Source organism: Ipomoea nil, unplaced genomic scaffold (genome assembly GCF_001879475.1).
Source record: "Ipomoea nil cultivar Tokyo-kokei standard unplaced genomic scaffold, Asagao_1.1 scaffold0805, whole genome shotgun sequence".
In the NCBI taxonomy this organism is placed as follows: domain Eukaryota; kingdom Viridiplantae; phylum Streptophyta; class Magnoliopsida; order Solanales; family Convolvulaceae; genus Ipomoea; species Ipomoea nil.
Window position 1 is genome coordinate 905591 of NW_017617233.1, and position 19782 is coordinate 925372.

The 19782-nt window shown below is 36.3% G+C and overlaps 4 protein-coding genes across 5 annotated transcripts; 3 read left to right on the forward strand and 1 right to left on the reverse strand.

Moving 5' to 3' along the window:
* Positions 1–1901: 1901 nt before the first annotated feature.
* Positions 1902–3406, forward strand: LOC109177720 (microsomal glutathione S-transferase 3-like). Its single transcript, XM_019327153.1, has 4 exons — positions 1902–2101; positions 2196–2271; positions 2441–2613; positions 3106–3406. The coding sequence occupies exons 1-4, from the start codon at positions 1989–1991 to the stop codon at positions 3179–3181; spliced, it is 438 nt and encodes a 145-aa protein (XP_019182698.1). The 5' UTR covers positions 1902–1988; the 3' UTR covers positions 3182–3406.
* On the reverse strand, positions 3340–6239 carry LOC109177719 (WAT1-related protein At3g02690, chloroplastic-like). Its single transcript, XM_019327152.1, has 7 exons — positions 5691–6239; positions 4866–4913; positions 4650–4772; positions 4378–4527; positions 3882–4053; positions 3747–3807; positions 3340–3671 (listed from the first exon to the last, which is right to left on the reverse strand). The coding sequence occupies exons 1-7, from the start codon at positions 6156–6158 to the stop codon at positions 3569–3571; spliced, it is 1125 nt and encodes a 374-aa protein (XP_019182697.1). The 5' UTR covers positions 6159–6239; the 3' UTR covers positions 3340–3568.
* Positions 6240–7439: 1200 nt separating this feature from the next.
* On the forward strand, positions 7440–15320 carry LOC109177713 (ribonuclease E/G-like protein, chloroplastic). 2 transcript variants are annotated; one of them, XM_019327145.1, is made up of 13 exons: positions 7440–7557; positions 8029–8125; positions 8765–9008; positions 9094–10334; positions 10456–10773; positions 10906–10947; positions 11420–11544; positions 12361–12508; positions 12730–12802; positions 12902–13014; positions 13155–13274; positions 13500–13655; positions 14407–15320. In XM_019327145.1, the coding sequence occupies exons 2-13, from the start codon at positions 8123–8125 to the stop codon at positions 14584–14586; spliced, it is 2763 nt and encodes a 920-aa protein (XP_019182690.1). In that variant the 5' UTR covers positions 7440–7557; positions 8029–8122; the 3' UTR covers positions 14587–15320. The 2 variants fall into 2 exon arrangements, with proteins under 2 accessions (XP_019182690.1, XP_019182691.1); XM_019327146.1 differs by having other exon boundaries at positions 8768–9008.
* An 870-nt stretch (positions 15321–16190) lies between these two features.
* LOC109177722 (sm-like protein LSM8) lies at positions 16191–19395 on the forward strand. Its single transcript, XM_019327155.1, has 6 exons — positions 16191–16283; positions 17639–17716; positions 17809–17849; positions 17984–18058; positions 18883–18935; positions 19116–19395. The coding sequence occupies exons 2-6, from the start codon at positions 17680–17682 to the stop codon at positions 19204–19206; spliced, it is 297 nt and encodes a 98-aa protein (XP_019182700.1). The 5' UTR covers positions 16191–16283; positions 17639–17679; the 3' UTR covers positions 19207–19395.
* Positions 19396–19782: the final 387 nt, after the last annotated feature.

Consider the following 19782-nt stretch of genomic DNA (forward strand, 5'->3'; position numbering starts at 1 on the left):
CAATTTTCGCTCGGAGTTAATAGTCCGAACCCCTCGAGACGTCTCCCCCTCTAGGGACACAGGACATGGTCTAGGGGCTACTTGATGGGGAATATACTCCGAGCTATGTACCTTGTTGTGCTGAGAACTTGGTCAAGTACGAATCACCTCGAGATGTGGCTTATTTCCCGATCGGATCCGACTCGGATACCATACTTGACCGACTTGATTTATATAGGTTAAATGTCTCGATAGTGTGTGAGTTTCTACCTCTATCTTTCTGTGCTCGGTCCAGACCTAGTTACTTGTTGAGAGCCTGAGCACATGCACTTGACCTTTAGATGACAACTTTGACATTAACTCATCACCTGAGCTTAACAATCATTGGCTTGTCAGGCATCTCTCCACACGTGGATACGCGTCCCTTGTCACCGGGATTGCAAAGTGCATGGAGGACACATGTCAGGCATGTGCTCTCACACGTTCTCTATAAATACCTCATTAAATGTGGGGTAGGCGGAGTGTTTGGCAATTTCTACTTAACCTCAAGGAGCTCGAGAACCTATGAGTCTTTGACCTATTATTACGTAACCCGAGTTTAAGAACTTAAACCAACAAGCGGACTTATATAAGGTATTCGTACGATCCGACCTTATACCATACAGATTTGTAGGAATCTCCGTATGTACTACATTAGGAGAAATTGAGTGATTTTGGACCATCCAAATTCGTCGATTTCGGTAGGTTAAGTATAATTGAAATCTCATTGCATATAGACTAATTTTATTTTATTTTATGTTGCTAATGCTAACGGCTTTAATTGTAAAACTAAACAAATAAACGCTAGCTTAGTATTTATAGTCCATTCAAATGGTTCAACAGTAGCTTAGTGAAATATAAATGAACTATATTTATACTCTATATGATCAACAAATGCAGTCCAGTCCAATAATCCATTAAATTTAACCTGCGTGTGACGTATCATTATTTTTATTTCAAATATATGGTAAAACATGCTATTGAAATGTGTAAAATTTAAATAGGTAGGAATTAGTGGCCATTACGATAAGTCGATAAGCATAGATGAATATCAATCTAAATGAGGCAATCATTACGCTGTGGAATTGTGTCCACCTTACAAGGTGGACACATATCTATGTTCATATTTATAATTTTTGAACTTCATATTTATAATTATTAAACTCTATATTCATAATTACTGAATTATATGTTCATAATTATAAAGCTATATATTCATAATTTTTAAACTTCATATTCACAATTATTGAATCTTTATATTCATAATTACAGAACTATATGTTTATAATTATGTTCACAACTCTGTGTTCATAAATTTTGAACTATATATTTCTAATTATAAACAGTTTTAAAATTGTGTTTACCTTGCAAGGTGGATACGATTCCACAACATAATTTGCCTAAATGAGGGAACTAACGCCTATTAGCCTATAAGAGACAAATGTGTATTGTCGAGATCCATAGAAGTATAACATAGGAATAAATGAGCTTGGATTGGTGTGAGCTTATAGTAAAGTGAAGTTTATGAAGTTATGTTAGGTTAGTTGATTAATTGAGATGTGTTTATGACATGTTATTTTATTATGTGGTTTCACTTGATATGATTAATTTTTTTTTTTTTAGAAATTAATAATCTTTTATAAAATAGTATTGATTTGATAATCTTAATTATTTATTTAGAATGGTAACAGATGTATCATTACATTACTTATAACTACCCAGTAGTGACAGGACTAATTCAATTACAAAAATATTCATTTTTTTTGGAGTAACTCCACACTATATACTTCTCTATAATGGATAAATTAGGCAACTTTGACCGGGTCCAAATCCGTCTGATTCTAGCTTGGGAAACACTCTATACTCCAGAGCGACCCATTATAATCCAGAAGAATAAGCTTAAAGAATTATTCAGATAAATCTCACTGTCTCACTCAAAGTACAATCTCTCTACCTTTCGGAAAATCGCCATGGCCGGAGTGGAGATTCTGCCCAAAGAGTATGGATACGTGATCATTGTCCTCGTCCTCTACTGTTTCCTCAACCTCTGGATGTCTTTCCAAGTCGGCAAAGCTCGCAAGAAGTAAACTTCTTTCCCCTGCTTTTATATGCACTCTGTAATGGCCTAAATTAGGGTTTCAGGATTGTTGTTACCTGTTTCTGGTGAAATCTCACAGGTATAAGGTCCCCTATCCTAACATGTACGCTTCCAAAGCTGAAAACAAAGATGCTGATCTCTTCAACTGCGTTCAGGTAGATATTATCTTTTATGTTTTTTATTTTATTTTTATTTTATTATTATTTTTTTTCCTTTATCAAATTTGTAAGGTATAAACTGAGAAATGGTGAAATGGATCACATGGATGTGAGTTATAATGCTTTATAGTAAATAAATTTGTTGGTGTAAAATATGTGATTACAGAGAGGACATCAGAATTCACTGGAAATGATGCCTGTGTTTTTCATGCTGATGATGTTGGGAGGAATTAAACACCCTTTGATCTGTGCATCCTTGGGAGCCATATACATTGTTTCTCGCTATGGCTATTTCAGCGGTTATGCCACTGGTGATCCTGCAAAGCGCCTTACTGTTGGGTACGTCTGTTTTTATGAATTCTAGCATTGATTAATAGCTGGATTTGTGCTATAAGTTTTCAGTGTCGGTTGGTAAAGATTCTCAAACGGAGTATTAGTTTACAATCAAACGAATCAAGTAAGAAAACAATAAAATTCATGCAAATATCTAGAAATGATGATATGCCAGAGTGAAAGATGGAGCTGGTAACACAAATATTACCGCATCTGTCTCACCTGTTATGTGTATTGATGCACTAGTATTACTCAGATTCTAGTTCGTATATTTATGTTTGCTTGCACATGGTGTCTGGTAAGCTTGCGATTGACTATTGCTAAACTATAACAAAGCTATTACGTGAGTGTCATGTAACTTTTCGGGCTAAACTATAACATAGCTATTACCTGAGTGTGGATAACTTTTCAGGGTTTCTTTATGAACTGGGAATGCCAAAACATCTAGTATATCACTGTTTTTTACGGTTCTGAGTCTTTTTTATTTTTACTGTGCAGGAAATATGGTTTCCTTGCAATTTTTGGTCTTAAGATTTGTGCAATATCTTGTGGAATCAAGCTTCTAACATCATGAGCTAAAGGATGGTACTTGATAGCTGTCTCATATATTTGCCTTGACAAATCCATATAGGTCTTTTTTCTTCTGTTTTTGGAATAATGTTCTCTGCCTAATTGCTGTGTTGTGGTTATGTTATGTTAACTTGTTGTCATGTAGAAACTTTGTCAACCATATGGACATATTAGTTTTGTTTATGGATATGACTGCAATAAAATCTATCAGTGTCTGTTTACATATCAATTCCTAGCAGCTCTTGTTTTGTCTGCATTTTCTCTTTGCAACTCTGCAACCTCCATGACTGTTATCATACACAGTACAAGCATATGGCGAAGGATCTGTTCCGCTAACAATATTTCTTCCTCATGGTCCTGCTGCCACGAGTATCATCCCCCCGTAGACACTTCATTCATAACTGCTTTTGTAATTAACCATGTATATTCCAACCAGAGTTACCAATGCGCCCACCATTTGAACAAGAGTGAAGGTCTCACCAAGATACAAGAACCTGTTATTACAAGTATACATATAAATGTTTTTGGCAGAGAACCAAAAGGACATTGGCATGGGGATATGGTCTTACCCAAATATGGAAGCAAACATTGGAGTCAAGAAGGTCAGAGAGCTAAGTTTTGTCAGGCTGCCTGCAAAAGCACCAAATCTGATGAGGTAAAATCCCCATACTCTATGGCACAGGTTAGATATCAGATAAATTTACCTGTTGTTGCATTGTAGAAATACACACCATAGCTAATGGCACTGCCAAAAACTGAGGTATAAAGTAGTGCCAAAAGATCAGTTGAAGTTAGCTCCACAAAACTCCCATTAAGAGCAGGGTCATGATTCAGTAAAGATATAGCCACTAGGGGTAGACCACCAATAACCATGTGCTGCATTTAAATGTTATTACTGTAACTCAGGAGAGATTGATAGTGAAAAAGTTTTTTTTTTTTTTTTTTTTTTTTTCAGACCATGAGGTGTTTTGAGCGTGCCCTAACTGTAGGAGACGCCTTCAAGCCCGTACCATACTCAGACTAATCCCCATTCGCACCAGACCGGTCCAATTAAGGGACAAAGTGCTGACCAGATTGGTTATTCCATATGAGAGGGGGTTCGAACAACCATTTTCATAATTGTCCAGTAGCCATGATAGGTGGTGGCTCTCGAGTTTAGGGTATAAACCTTTATGAATAAAGAAAATATACAAGACTCACCCATCCAGTAGCCATGATAGGATCACAGTACTTAGATACCCAACGAACCATAACTGTGCCAACTGCCATGCATTGCGCAGCAAGAAGCATCCACCACTCTCCACTCCCCCAAAATGAAAACTTGCCATCTTCAAGCACCAAGACAGGTACCTGTTTGATGAATGATTTCATCACAGAAAAAACTGATGCAATCAAATGGATATATAATCACTGCTTTGCCTTGTATCCCAGCAAGAGTGCAGCATATATATACAGAAATGTATTCAACATACCTCAAGAAGAAGAAGGCCTATCACCCCCAACACAAGCCCTGCAGCTCCTATGAACCCGATCGACTCGCCGAATAACAGCGCAGCAAGGACAGATACAGTTAGAGGCTGTGAATCTATTATCACCTGCAACAGTGAAGTTTTGTAACATTGTCAAGAATCAATATAATCAAGGTGGTTTGTTTTATAGCCATAAAAAAAGTTACAATTTGAACATACACTGCCTAAGCCAGCTGATGTCCTCTCCAGCCCTTGAGCAAGAAAACCCTGTCCATCAATCACACAAGATAAGTCACCATCACGCCCGCACGGGCTTAGCTCAATGATTCGGTAGGTACTATTTGGGAGAAATAAGTCACCATCACTCTCAAACTACACAAAGGTTACACCCCCAATAATTTCTCAATTGATTTTGTTATGCAACATGTTGTCTATATTTGTCACCCAAGAAGGTGCATTAGAGTGGAAAAGACTATATTGCCCCTAATGGGAAGACCAGATGCAAAAAAAAATTTATAATGGATAAAATTATCTAAATTGATAATCAATAAGAAAAAATTATAAACTTAGTATTATATTGAATATACTTACTTTCTCAACTTATTAAAGCATAAAGAGTCAGTCAATACTCCACTAGAGGAGTTACAAACTTACAACTAAAAAATTATAAACTTAGTATTATATTGAATATACTTACTTTCTTAACTTATTAAAGCATAAAGAGTCAGTCAATACTCCACTAGAGGAGTTACAAACTTACAACTAAAAAATTATTAACTTAGTATTATATTGAATATACTTACTTTCTCAACTTATTAAAGCATAAAGAGCTCCACTGAGGCTCAAACTCACAACCTTTCAAATAAAAGTCCAACCCAGGTACCATTAGACTACATAGTCTTGATTAATTTTTAAATATATAATATATAATTTTATGAAAAAATTGAATTAAAAACACTTTAATTGAAAGCTTATGATGAGATGGATGGAATATTAGTGGGAGGATTTTTCTGCAATTAAATCTTTTTGTCAAGATGAAAAAACCTGAAAGCAAGCAGCATCAACGAGCGCAAAAACTGCGATGGAAAGCCAAGCAGCGATTCCGGAAGGAAACTTCCGGCCACGGGATGCGGCAAAGCAAACCAAGATCAAACCCGCCGGAATCAACCGGAACGCCGAGACGAAGAAAGGCCCAGTCTTGGGCAAAACTTGCTTCATCGCCACCATGGCCGTGCCCCAGAAGAAGAACGGCGAAACCAGCACCGCCCATTCCCACACTTCATTAATATTTCTCCCCACTACTTCTTGGCTCTTCAGCTCTGGGATCTCCGAGTACTCTTCTGAACGTGCGATCAGACTCTCCGCGTCCACGCCGGCGACTGAGGACGGCCGTGACACCGCCGCCTTAGTGCATGCCGGCGGAAGAAGATAATAAGCTTTTCTGCAGATAATTCTGGTGAAGAGAGACCAGAAGCCAGGGGACGAAGAAGAAGAAGATGTGTTCCATGCCATTTCAGGGAGTAGTACAGTTTACTTCATTGATATTATATTGCACCGAGTTGTAATATAGAACTGGCCGGACATGAAGAAATCTGCAAGGAATCATAAATATCTGCCATGGACCCATATGAAACAAAAAGGAATGTAATGGGGCCAAAATGAAGGAAATGATATTGGGATAATGCGATAATTTCACTTCTCTCCATCGCCGTCAAGTCACTATCAAATTCCTCCATAGCTGACCCGTTTACTACTTGAGCACGAGCTTAGTAACATTTTACTAATATATATATATGTGTGTGTGTGTGTGTAGATTTGTGACTTGTGAATTGTGGATTGTGGATTTATAGAGTTATGATCTTTTGATTTGTGGTTTATGACTTTATGAGAATTATGGAGATTTATTAGATGTTAGCTTGTTAAGTTTTTTGAGACTTGCAATTACATGATGTGTTTTGAATTGAAATTTGGAAATGATGATTTGAATTGGAATTAATTATTAAACGTGACTAGTTAATTTATTTTGGACGAAATAAATAAATGTTTAATGCATTTGTGATCACTACTACTCTATATAAAGTAGTGCTCATTTCGCTCCATCAGATGTGGATACTTATTCTCAATTTTTAATTTTAGTTCATATAGTTCAAACCCGCTATCATAATTCTGAGGCATAGCCTCTCTTTCCTTTATATATATATATATATATATATATATATATATATATATATATATATATATATATAGTTCAACTTGCTCGATAAGTTCTACAACCCAGAGTTTAGGATTAGGGTCACCCCGAACTAAAAAATAAAATAATAAAATAATTAATTACCCCGAACCGTTAAGTCCAATAGCACGACAAAATTATCTTAAAAGTTGACCCGATTAACACCCCTAGATATGTTCCCTTTGAAACCACCTGAAATTATGCTAAAAAATTTAGAACTCCATGAAAACAAATACAAATTTTTGTATTGTGTGATAATTGTATACATGTATATAACTCTAAAACTAATTAAGTTCAATTAATTCAAAATAATTCGTAACCAGTTTGGTTGGCGTGAGTGACCTTGTATTCTCATCTCTTAAGAGATGTTGGGAGTTCAAACTCCATCTTGTATGAAAAAATAAATATGGTCAGCACATTATGTTTTTTTTCTAAAATAATAATTGTTATGCATAGTTTGATATAATTATTACAAAACAAAAATATTATACAATAATTTATATAATGGAAAAAAAAGAAAAAAAGAAAAAAAAAAAGGTGCAAAAGACAGATTTCTCCCTTCCCTCCCTCCTTATCTTCCCCGAACAGAGATTAGAGAGAAAGCTAGCCGTTCTCTTTCCCGTGAGAGAGATAGTCGGGGGGGCGTCCTTAAACACACAAGACGAGGTTTGCAGCTCCTATGTAAGCTTCTCTCTCTCTCTCTCTCTCTCTCTCTCTCTGCAATTTTCAGTAGCTTATCTCTTCTCCTTAACGCCAAATTTCTGGCTGCTGAAGGCGTTACAATACGGGCTGAAATGCTCAAAACCCATTGTTCATTTGGTTTTGCTTTTCTGCTATTTTATTGTTTTCTTTCTGTCTGGGCGGGGAATTAAAGGTTTTGTTCTGCAAAGGGTATTCATTAATCGAAGTTATACGATGCATTGTTCCCACTGCGGTTTTGGACAGTGTGAACTTCTCAAAGATAAATTTTTTGAATAGTTTACAGGAATTTAACTTTTTTTTTTTTTTATGGTGAATTAGCTCAATTTCTGATTAACTCAAACCAAAAGGCCAATAGGCCGCTTCAGCTGGAGTCGAATTTGTATAGTTTTATCATGGCTGGTTGATGCTGTGCATTATGTTTTCTAAAGTTTCTTCATTATTTGTTTGAAGTTTCAATTGAGGTGGCTTGAATCAGGGGAGTTGGTTCAGTGGATTAGCATGCTGTGAAGATGGTTTTGATTACACTGATCCTTATAATTCATCAATGGTAATTATTCCAATCTATTAATTGTAGTCTGTAGACAAGTATACAAATGCTAGTTAAGTAGTGTAATCATCTAACCAGTTTGGTTGGCATGAGTAGCCGTGCACTCTCATCCCTTTAAGAGGTCTGGAGTTCGAATCCCCTCTCGTATGGAAAAACCAATCTGGCCAGCACTTTGCTCCTTAATTGGGCTGGCCTGGTGCGAATGAAGATTTGTCTGAGTATGGTACGGGCTTAAAGGTGCCTCTTACAGATAGGGTCTGTCCAGGACACCTCATGGCCTGACCAAAAAAAAGTAGTGTAATCATATGATATTTGGCACATCTCTTGCCTTTCTCACATGTTAAAATTCAGATATAAGTAGAAATCAAATTTTGGGCTGGCCTGGTGCGAATGAAGATTTGTCTGAGTATGGTACGGGCTTAAAGGTGCCTCCTACAGATAGGGTTTGTCCAGGACACCTCATGGCCTGACCAAAAAAAGTAGTGTAATCATATGATATTTGGCACATCTCTTGCCTTTCTCACATGTTAAAATTCAGATATAAGTAGAAATCAAATTTTGGGTAGGAGTGTTTTGTCATATTACATTAGTAAGTTCTTATTTTCTTTATTATGAAGCCCTTGATGTGTTGTCTTTTAGCAGATAATGGATGCTGGAACGTTTAGGTGTGACTCTGTTATGAAGGGAGATATGTTCACATCAAGTGATGCTTTAAGGAAAGCTGGGCCTGAATTCTCGATCTTGGGGCATTTTCCGTTTAAACAAGGTAAATCCTTTGCGTTGAGTGGATCTCATGCTAGAAGGCCTTTCGATGGTGTGTTCAGATCGTGGATGGTTGAGAGATGTGCTCCTTTGCATCTTTTCATTCCCCGTCCAGTTAGAGGTATTACTTCTATGTTGGTGTCCCCTATTTATGGCTTACCAAATTTGTACTTTTCAACACTAAAATGCTTCTAGTAATGTGACAGATGAACACAAGGCCGTGAAATGCTTTAAGAATGATTCATCTGTCTTGAACCACATCCTAAATGACCTCCTAGTTGAGGACAAATTTTTTCCCGAGGAAACAGATAAATTTTTGTCCGAGGAAGCAGATATAAACTCGGATCACAGCAAAAGTTTACCAAGAAGAGACCATTTTGTTGAGGAGCCTTGGCTATTACAGCCGTCATTGCTTTCTCATCATTTTGAAGAATCAGATGCTTCGGGTGTTGTTGTTGATGATGATAACGAGTATTTTAAATGCCTCGATAATGACGATCTTGATACTAGGTTCTTAAACCATGAATCTGCTGATGGAGAATCTGGGATTGAGTATCTAGTTGAAGTTGCTACAACAGATAAGAACAGTGACTTTTCGGGAACCTGTTATGGATCAGGTTTTCCCGTTGAGGAGCCCTGGCTTTTCGAATCAACAATCGATTATTCCAGGTGTAATGACAAAATGATCCCTGAGGTGTCTACTTGCGAAGAACATGAGAAGCTGTTGCCTGTTGAAAATATTGTAATTTCTGAGAAGGAATCGGTTACAACAGTTATATTAATAAACTCGTCTATTTGCACAATGCAAAGGATCGCTGTTTTAGAAAACGGGAGATTAGTGGAATTGTTGTTAGAACCTGTCAAAAACAATGTGCAGTGTGATAGTGTATATCTAGGTGTAGTTACTAAATTAGCCCCCCAGATGAATGGTGCATTTGTAAATATTGGTTGCCGCCAAACTGCATTCATGAATATTATTTCCAGAAAGAAGCCCTTTGTATTTCCTCAAGATTGTGATGATAGCAAAGGTAGAGAAATCAATGGCTTCGAGTCTGACAAGTTTGCAGAAAAGTCAGATCTTCCCGAAACTGAAGCTAATCTGAATGAAGCCATAGAGGATGATGAGATAGATGATGATTCTGTAGAATATATAGACCATGATTTCGAGGAGAATGAAAATCATGATAGGATTGACGCTTCTGAAGTCCTTGAAATTGGTAACGGGGTTGAAACTCATCTTTCGAAATCACTGAATAAGTTTGAGAAAAATGGTCACCAGGAAGAAAGTAAAAGACTCGAACAAGATTCCAATAGATGCAAGAAAGGAGAAAGCAAGTGGGCACAGGTTCGGAAAGGCACTAAAATAATTGTACAAGTTGTTAAGGAAGGATTGGGTACAAAGGGCCCTGCACTCACTGCTTATCCAAAACTACGAAGCAGATTTTGGGTATTTGACATTCTTTGCTCATCTTTTTATAGCTAATAGTTGAAAATATTTATTTACCGCCATTTTTTTTTTTTTTTTTTTTTTTTTTTTTTTTTTTTTTTTTAAATCCTTGTGGCTGCAGGTTTTAAGTGCTAGCAGTGACATAATAGGGATTTCAAAGAAAATATCCGGTGTTGAGCGCACACGTTTAAGAGTCATAGCGAGAACTTTACAACCTCCGGGTTTTGGTCTTACTGTAAGAACAGTTGCTGCTGGCCATTCATTAGAGGAATTGAAGAAGGATTTGGACAGTTTGCTTTTGACTTGGAAAAGTATAACCGAGCATGCACAGTTTGCTGCTCTTGCCGCAGATGAAGGAGTAGATGGAGCAGTTCCCGTTATGCTTCATCAAGCAAAGGGCCAAACGCTCTGCATTGTCCAGGATTATTTTAACGATAAGGTGTACTATTCTCATGCAATTTTTCATAGTTTTTTTACTTTATTGTTGAAGATTTCGCCCGGAAATTTTTATTTCGTATAGTTTCATGATTAACATAATTTTTGACTTTTTTTATGATTGCCTTATATTCAGGTTAAAAGCATGGTGGTTGATTCTCCAAGGACATATCATGAGGTATAGATAACGGGTCGTCAGTTCTCTAAAAAGCAGTTATAACCAGCTTGGTTGGCGTGAGTGGCCGTGCACTCTCGTCCATTAAGAGAGGTCGGCAGTTCGAACCCCCTCGCGTATAGAAAAACCAATATGGCCAGCACTTTGCCCCTTAATTGGCCCGGTCCGGTGCGAACGGGGATTAGTTTGAGTATGGTACAGGCTTAAAGGTGCCTCCTACAGTTAGGGCCTGCTCAGGACACCTCGTGGTCTGACAAAAAAAAAAGGCGGTTATCCAAGAAACACACAGTGCTTGTTTATGCTTGCATGATTAGGTTTGTTTCACATCGAAGATGATGGGTGTAGAATGTATGGTTTTGGGCCGGGAAATATAGACTTCTAGCATGCCTCTGTGATTTCATTAAGTGTTTGAACTTAATCTACTTCTTGTAGAATGGTAGAATCTTTATTGACTTTGTATTGTTGTTTTGTTCAGGTTAAAAACTATCTTCAGGAAATAGCTCCCGATCTATGTGGCAGGGTCGAGTTATACAACAACAAAACTCCCCTCTTTGATGAATATAATATCGAGGGCGAAATAGATAGCATTCTTAGCAAAAGGTGAGAGATAAATATGTTATTTTATTGTAAAGGCAATGCATATAGTAATTTCAATACTTAGGGGGTGTTTGGTGAATAGATGTAGCTGATTGGGTTAGTGGGTTTGACTAGTTGATAGCATTAGCTGATTGTAGAAAGATGTTTGGTAAATTAGCTGTTAGCTGATAACTGATTACATGCAAAATGACTTTCTCAAAAAGCTGATAAAAAAACATGCTTTGAGCAACTTTTTTGAATTTTAGCATTTTGGATTCAATAAGCTGTTACAAAAAGTTAATTAATCAAACACTCATATTTGCTATTTAACCAAGTCAAACAGTTAATAGTGGTCAAACAAGCCAAAATTGGCTGATAAGCTAACTATGTTACCAAACAGGGCCTTAATCTGATTCAAGTTCTTAATTATGAAAGCTTGTGGAGAGAGTTTTTTCCACTTTTGGTCCCACGACTATGGGATCATTTCCAGATTTGGTCCCCGACTGTTAATTTTTTAACATTTGATCCCACGAATTTTAAATCCTTTCCACATTTGGGCCCTCCGACCTAATTTCCGGTCAGTGGTGACCAAATTTCAGGCAAGTGATTTATCTTGAAGAGCAAAATTGTCATTTCCGGTACCCTCCCCGAGAAGTTTTTTTTTTAAAAAGTAAGAAATGACAATTTTGCCTTTATATTGGCCTCACATTCATATTCTTTAGTTAATGCTATTTATAGTACTAAAAAGTATTGTGTATTTCAGTCTGTAAACTAAAACATCAGTGACTAGATTAAGCATTAGTAAATACGTGAGCCTAATTGTGGTAGTAAATTTTGCAGGGTTCCCCTTTCTAATGGAGGTTATCTGGTGATAGAACAAACGGAGGCATTATTCTCCATTGACGTTAATGGTGGTCAGTGTATGCTCGGGCAGGGGACGTCACAAGAGAAAGCTATTCTTGATGTCAACCTTGCGGCTGCTAGACAAGTACGTAAATCACAAATCCTAATATATATACTTCTGCTACAACTAATAAGTGATGTGAACATTTTAATGTACTATTCCCTTTGGCATCTCCGGGTATTTGCGTTTATGGTTTGTAGTATATCCTTTTGGAGTTGCTAAAATGTGTCATGGACCGTCATTTGTTTCACTCTTACAACTGTGGTTGTTGAAAAAGTATACTTAAATATTCGACGAATCTCCAGATTGCTAGGGAATTGAGGCTGAGAGATATCGGTGGCATTATTGTGGTGGATTTCATAGATATGATGGATGATTGTAAGTATATAATGTATATAGAGCTATTCATCGTAAGATATTTTACCTCCATTTGCTTTTACGTAATATTGTGTACTTTTAACTATTCTTTTGTCACAGCAAATAAGAGATTGGTCTATGAAGAAGTAAAAAAGGCTGTTGAGAGAGATCGATCGACCGTCCATGTCTCTGAGGTATCCAGGAATGGGCTTATGGAAATCACACGGAAACGAGTATGTCAATTGCTTTCATAGGTTATTCTTGTAATTATGGATTGTTCAACCGATTAAAAGAGTGTCAAACTTATCATAGCAAAATTCCGAAACCTAGATAGGCTATTGGCCCATTGTTTTAACTCTTATGTTTGTGGCAGGTTCGACCGAGTGTGACATTTATGATCAGTGAGCCATGCACCTGTTGTCACGGTACTGGGAGAGTGGAAGCTTTAGAGACTGCATTTTCCAAGATTGAGCGTGAAGTTTCTCGTTTTCTGGTAAATGTTTCTTTAATAATACGACATAAGTATGCATTTATAATTGATTAGAATATCGTTCTTGTTTTTATTCGTTTCTAAAGCACTAATGTTACGCTAGAGCTTTGATAGTCGAGTTTATCCCGTTTGATCCACTTTCTCCGTAGGGTTTAACATGTTTTTTTTTTGGATATTGCAAAATCTTCCATTCACTAAACTTTCTATATTTTCATTATACTTGATCAGTCAAGAATGGATCAGAAATCAGACCCTCGAGATCCCAATTCATGGCCCAGATTTATTCTCATGGTTGATCAGTACATGTCCGACTATTTGACTAAAGGAAAGAAGTCGAAGTTAGCAGTATTGAGTAGCTCTCTCAAAGTTTGGATTGTACTAAAGGTATGCCTAATCAACTTTACATTCTTGACTTCCTTTTTGCGCCTTTTAGCCATAAATTTGCCTTAACATTTGGGAGCTGAATTTTACTTTCGGGTTTTAATCTTCGGTAGGATGAGTGGACAAGCGGTTTCTTTGTAAATTCAAACGGAAAATTGGCCTTCATATTGTTCTACAAAAAAACCAAAAACATATTATTAACCCAATCTAAACACAATTACATACGAGACTTTAAGACAAAAACTACTCTTGGGTGCAAAAGGTGAAAACCCTCGCCCCAGGGGCCCTCACACCCTGGCCCTACGGGAAGCGGCCCCTTAGGTGGGGGTACCAGTACTTGGTGCCCACATGGAGCCACCCCCACACTGCGGCTGCCGGGATTTGATCCTGTGTCATTGAATACAATCTGCCACACCGGAACCAACTGAGCTATCCGTGAGGGCTAGATAAACACTACTCTTGAATTAGGTCTAGGAGGTTTAACCTTAAACCACAAACTTGGTTCTGTTGACTCATGAATTTATTGTTGGAATTAATCGAATTCCTATTGCTACTCACAATATAATTGATTTTCAGTGCTTCACTATATTTCAACCGCATTCTATGAAGTGAGAAATCCTCATGAATTGAATAGTTCTCCGCCTATTTGTTGACATTTTGCTCTACGGTCTACAACTTAAACGTTTACGCCAATTAGCATTTCTTCAAATTGACCTTTTTTTAAGTTTTGAGGTCGATCTAATGTGTTGTTCAGGTTGCTAGAAATTTTACGAGGGGGGCGTTTGATTTGAAACCCTTGACAATCGACGAGTACAACAATCAAAACCGACCTCCCATTCCAATATTATGGCCTGCCGAGGCTGGGACTGGGAGTCACCCTCACAAGAAGGTGACACTCTTCCCCATCAAGAAGTCGAAGACTGGTCGAAAATGATAGCGACCATTTGAATTGATGATGACGAGTCTGGTTTTGTGTTTTTCTGCTTCAATCTCATGTTCTGCATTTCCCCGCCGCAAATAGGTTCTCTATAGCAATATCGAGTTTTGTGGACGAGCCATTTTAACTACAGGGTATCTATACTCGAGAGAAAGCTTTGGCAAACGACTTTGACAGTAATTTAACACAATCTTGCAAGGAGAGAGTGCTATCGTGCTAAAGCAAAGGGAGCAATCCGTTTATCATTTGCCCAAAGACTTGTGTGACAAATACAAACCGGGAAACACACGGGCATATTTCAAGCAGGCGGGCGAGGGGGCGACAAGCAACAAAACTAACATTTTGTAACCGGGGGTAAATAGACGACCTGATGAGCCATTGACAACAACAGCGACAAGACAGGATATCGAACCATGTATAGTGTCTCGACTTTTCTCTTCAATTTCTCGTGCTGTTGGGTTGTGGTTCCATCCTGTATATGTTGCTTGGAGCCCAGGAAAAGTGGTACAAATGGAAACACACTTTCAGGAATCCCTCTGCATATCAATCTGTGTTTTAGAACTGTTCATTTGGTATATGTCAAGCAAGAGGTTAGAGGTGTATGCACATTTTTTCTGTTTTGGCTATACATGAGAGTACAGGCAATTTTTTATTTTTATTTTTATGTCTTATCATTTCATGAAATAATGAATATTTCACAACTGTATCATATTTTTGGATATTTTGAACTATTTAGGAAATCAACTATTTAATTGTGGGACTCATACATCTAACTGAAAAGGTAGTAGTCAATAAGTTAACTAATTGAAATTAATGTGTTTGTTAAAATTAATTGTTGAATTAGCTGATAAATGTAAAAAGACATAAAAGGATAAACTAAGATATTAGGATTTTGATTAGTAATGGGTAAATTTTGTTATTTTTGTAAATTAATAAAGAAAAACAAAATTAAAAAGTTAAAGAGTTTATTTTGAGGATCATATAAAATAATGTATAAAGGATGGTATTATATATAGTTTTGAACGAAAAAAAATCACTTATGGTCAACTCCATCTGATTTGGTTAGGTAGTTGGTTAGTAATTACAATATTTTAAATTTGATTCGGGACTTACTCAGAAAATCAATTTGAATAGTAAATGTGAACTTTTTTTTGTAAATAAAAATATATATAGATTTTATTATTTTTTAAAAATTGATATTTAACATTATTCTCCACAAAAAAATAATAATAATATTTTTTTTTTGATAATGAGAGAAATTCGCAATTCACTATTTGAGGGTGTACACCGATTAATCTTCACATACTAGAAGTAAATAAAAATTCGACAGAAGAGTGTTTTAGATTTTTTATTGACTAAATAAAAACTTTGTTAAAATTGTTTAACCACGTTTCAAAAAATACGATTTTTAATTATCAAATTTAGATTTATTTAGATATAATAATGACAACAAACAAAATTTAAAAAATTTCCCCAATAAACCTTTATAAAAATACATATAGCAATCACCAAATTACAATTGGGCCAAACCATTTGGCTTAGCCCACTAAACTTGGGCCCAAATATGGCTATCAGCTTCCCATCTTCATTCTCAATTCTTTTTCTTCTCCGACCTCTGCTTTCTCTCTCTGCGTTGCAGGTGCTAAGCTTTCAAATACAGGGTTCAAAGGTGTTTTAAAATAAAGAGTTTGAAGGTACTATTTCCTCCTCCTCTCTTCTCTCTGCTTGTTCTTGTCGCTATATATGGATGGATATTGTTTGTGTTTGTGCGTGTGTTTTGTATGGTTTATTAGAGCTTAACCCTAATTTAGAGGGGAGCATAACTATTAGCTAACATTTGTGTGTGTTAGAATAAACTTCTAGCTTCAATGTGTTTGGTGAATTTTTTGAACTATTATTAGGATTAACCATCACCATAACCCTGTAACTGTGTAACTGTATAACTGATAATTTGCTTTAGGGAACTGCGGGTAAATGGCATTGCAGTGATGGTTTTTTAAAAATAAAAATAAAATTTTTACATACTCCTTTCCCTACGTGTCAACCCTAGCTATTTTTCCCCTCTAAATAGCTAAGTCAGCCTCTTGTGTATAAGTAAACAATGGATGGCTAAGAAAGCAAGTAGGGCAAGAATATCACAAAAGCCTTTGAAAGGGAACTTAGATTACTTGAGCACTTGCAGTTGTGTGATTGGTTAAAATGAGGCCCCTTAGGGTATTTATACTCAATCACCCCTTAATGGATGGTGGAGATATATTTGATCCTACGGCTAAGATTAGTTCTCTAGAATCCTCCATAATTCTCTATACAACGAAGAGGATTCCTTAATGTTCTAGAATATTCTAAAGCATCCCTACATCTTCTAGTGTTATGTACATGCTTCCAAACTATTCTACAAGCTAAGGGATGATATGTACAAGTGCTAGAAAATTCTAGAGTGGCGTAGCAGACCTCAGAATCTCGTACGAATGCTGTCCGGGCGCTACACCTTACCTTCCTTGTACCAAATGTTCTAGCCAATTTCTATTATATTGTGTTTTTTTTTTTTTTTTTTCGGGGACTCTTTCGTGCTTGCTTGGGGTTCTAGGGTTCTACCGGGAAACCATGGATTTTTGAGTTTTCGAATCCGCCAGTGGGGCAAATGCCGCCAGATGCGAGCCGCCCGGCCAGTTACTCGCGATTCTCGATTATTTCATTTCCTTTTTTTTTTTTTTTTTTTTTTTTTTTTTTTTTTTTAATAAATAATAGTAATTTGGTAATAAAGGGATATTGATATCCCAGATTAACCAGCTAAAACTAAAAAATTTGAATATTTTGTTTTTAGTAGTGTTAGTACTCTTCATGAAATTTTCATCATTTTATGGCATAATTAACTTAATGAGTTAATATCCATCTATAGTATGATATCAATCAGTTGAGCCAATCACTGCAGTACAATTGGCAATTTATGCATTATTTCATTCACGTGGAGTTCTTATAGATCATTTGTGAAATTTCTTGAGAATTTGATCCAAGGATTTGAGTTGCTCTCTCTCCCCCTTCCAATCAGGAGCAAGAGCTAAAGTACTACATTGCAGCAGAGGTCTTATCATGTCAGGTGGACCGGGGCTTGAGTCTCTTGTTGATCGTATGTATCATCCTATGCTCAAAAAAGTTTTCTATGATAATTATGCTATTTGGTTCGATTAAATATTTATTTTCTACTTCTCTGTGGTCCAGAAACTATATCAGTAATTACCAATGACGGACGTAATATAGTGGTGAGTTTCATGAACTTTGACCACTACTCGTAATCTATGAAACTTCTATGGGAGATGTGTGTTGTTTCTTCTTTTCATGTTTCTATTTATTAGTTCACAGATATTCTTACTGGCTTGAATTCTTCTTTGTTCAGGGAATTTTGAAAGGATTTGACCAGGCCACAAACTTAATTCTTGATGAATCTCATGAAAGGGTGTATTCAACCAAGGTTTGGCCTAATCTCTCTTATGTACATCAACAAAGTGCATTTCAATGGGTATCTTCTGTTATTGTGCAATTTAAATTTCTTTTGGGCATAATTAATCTATACTGGGGATTTCTTCTGTTTTGATTTTGTTAATTGTCTATTGCATTCTCCTCCTCCATGCTCGTATTTATAATTGAAACCTTCTGGTCTTTTGCCAGAATTTGCTAAATTGTGACTCTGTAATTGCCATCACATTTTTGTTGGGATGAATTCTAGTAACTCCCATGATGGACATATGGTTAATGAACTATTTTTTCCCATAAATTAGATTGATTTGTTGAAAAATGCTCTGAAGAATCTATTAAATACTAGGAACTTTAAGAAGCATACTACCATGATGTTTGAGACTTTGTGGGACGCCTGCAATTTCAATATTCTACTGGAGTGTTGAAAATAGCTTAAAATGAATTCATTGCCATCCTAAAACCGTGGTAAAGGAATAATGGAGCAAATACAAACACTTGAGGGAATGAGGGATCTTTAACTTAGTCATGAGTGGATGATAGAATCTAATTGGTAATTACGGAGTATAATTTTTTTTTTATGGTGTTCTCTATCTAAATTTTTTGGATGATGAGGAAAATTAGCTACTACCCGATGGTGTGAACTGGGTAAACCCTGTTCTTGTGGAATAGCCCGCAAACCACGTAAGAAAGGTAAACCACACTAGGAAGATTATGTGCGACGCGCTTGGCCTAGAGGGTGTTCTCTTTCTAAATTTTAATTTATTTTATTCCTTGCTTGTGTTTCAATGTATTAACCAAACCCTTGGTTTTGATATGCAGGAAGGTGTACAACAACTTGTCTTAGGCCTTTACATCATAAGAGGGGACAATATGTATGTCAATCAGTTGCTTTCTCAATTGCATTTACTCATCCCACACATAAAAACCAAACCACCATTCCCCCCACCTTTAGCATTTGACAAATAATATCTCAATTTTCTAATATTGTGCTCGTTTTTTTTTTTTTTTTTTTTTTTTTTTTTTTTTTTTTTTTTTTTTTTTCAATTCTGCAGTAGCGTTGTCGGGGAATTAGATGAAGAGCTGGATGCAAACTTGGATTTGTCAAAACTGAGAGCTCATCCTTTAAAACCAGTTGTCCACTGATGTTCTCGGAGCTTGGGATCAAAACTTGAGTTGCAATAGAAATGAGTTGGATATCAATGTAGTATGGTCTAAATTCACTTGAATGTTGTGCTACTGAAATACTATTGTAAACTAAACTCCCTTAGCCATTTTGGGATGCTGAATCTTGCTTTTGAAGATGGTCTATAAAATCTTCTCTTTTTTTTTTTCTTTTTTTTTTTTCTCTTATTTCTTTTCAGAAATTGATCTTAATCTTTTATTGATCAGCCATTTTGGGATGCTGAATCTTGCTTTTGAAGATGGTCTATAAAATCTTCTCTTTTTTTTTTTTTTTTTTTTTTCCTCTTATTTCTTTTCAGAAATTGATCTTAATCTTTTATTGATCAGACATTTGTTGGGTAATACGGTTCAGAACTCAACCTTTCCTTAAGGGCATAATCACAGATGCTGAAAGCTTAAAGCAGCTTTTTTGAAGCATTCAGAACTTAGAAAGCAAATATTCTTCTGAACTGATGAGAATATGCTTTCAACATAGGGACACATCATTCAATTGCATAAACACATGAACACACAGAGACTCCATTATCTTTTCTTCTT

Coding starts and splice junctions, on each gene's coding strand:
- LOC109177720 (XM_019327153.1), top strand. CDS start 1,989: ATGGCCGGAGTGGAGATTCTGCCCAAAGAGTATGGATACGTGATCATT. Junction 2,272..2,440: donor ATCTCTTCAACTGCGTTCAG/GTAGATATTATC, acceptor ATGTGATTACAG/AGAGGACATCAGAATTCACT. Junction 2,614..3,105: donor GCAAAGCGCCTTACTGTTGG/GTACGTCTGTTT, acceptor TTTACTGTGCAG/GAAATATGGTTTCCTTGCAA.
- LOC109177719 (XM_019327152.1), bottom strand. CDS start 6,158: ATGGCATGGAACACATCTTCTTCTTCTTCGTCCCCTGGCTTCTGGTCT. Junction 4,528..4,649: donor TAGGCCTTCTTCTTCTTGAG/GTATGTTGAATA, acceptor TTCATCAAACAG/GTACCTGTCTTGGTGCTTGA. Junction 3,672..3,746: donor ATGTTTGCTTCCATATTTGG/GTAAGACCATAT, acceptor TTGTAATAACAG/GTTCTTGTATCTTGGTGAGA.
- LOC109177713 (XM_019327145.1), top strand. Junction 10,774..10,905: donor AGGATTATTTTAACGATAAG/GTGTACTATTCT, acceptor CCTTATATTCAG/GTTAAAAGCATGGTGGTTGA. Junction 12,509..12,729: donor ACCTTGCGGCTGCTAGACAA/GTACGTAAATCA, acceptor ACGAATCTCCAG/ATTGCTAGGGAATTGAGGCT.
- LOC109177722 (XM_019327155.1), top strand. CDS start 17,680: ATGTCAGGTGGACCGGGGCTTGAGTCTCTTGTTGATC. Junction 17,850..17,983: donor ATGACGGACGTAATATAGTG/GTGAGTTTCATG, acceptor TTCTTTGTTCAG/GGAATTTTGAAAGGATTTGA. Junction 18,059..18,882: donor AAAGGGTGTATTCAACCAAG/GTTTGGCCTAAT, acceptor TTTGATATGCAG/GAAGGTGTACAACAACTTGT.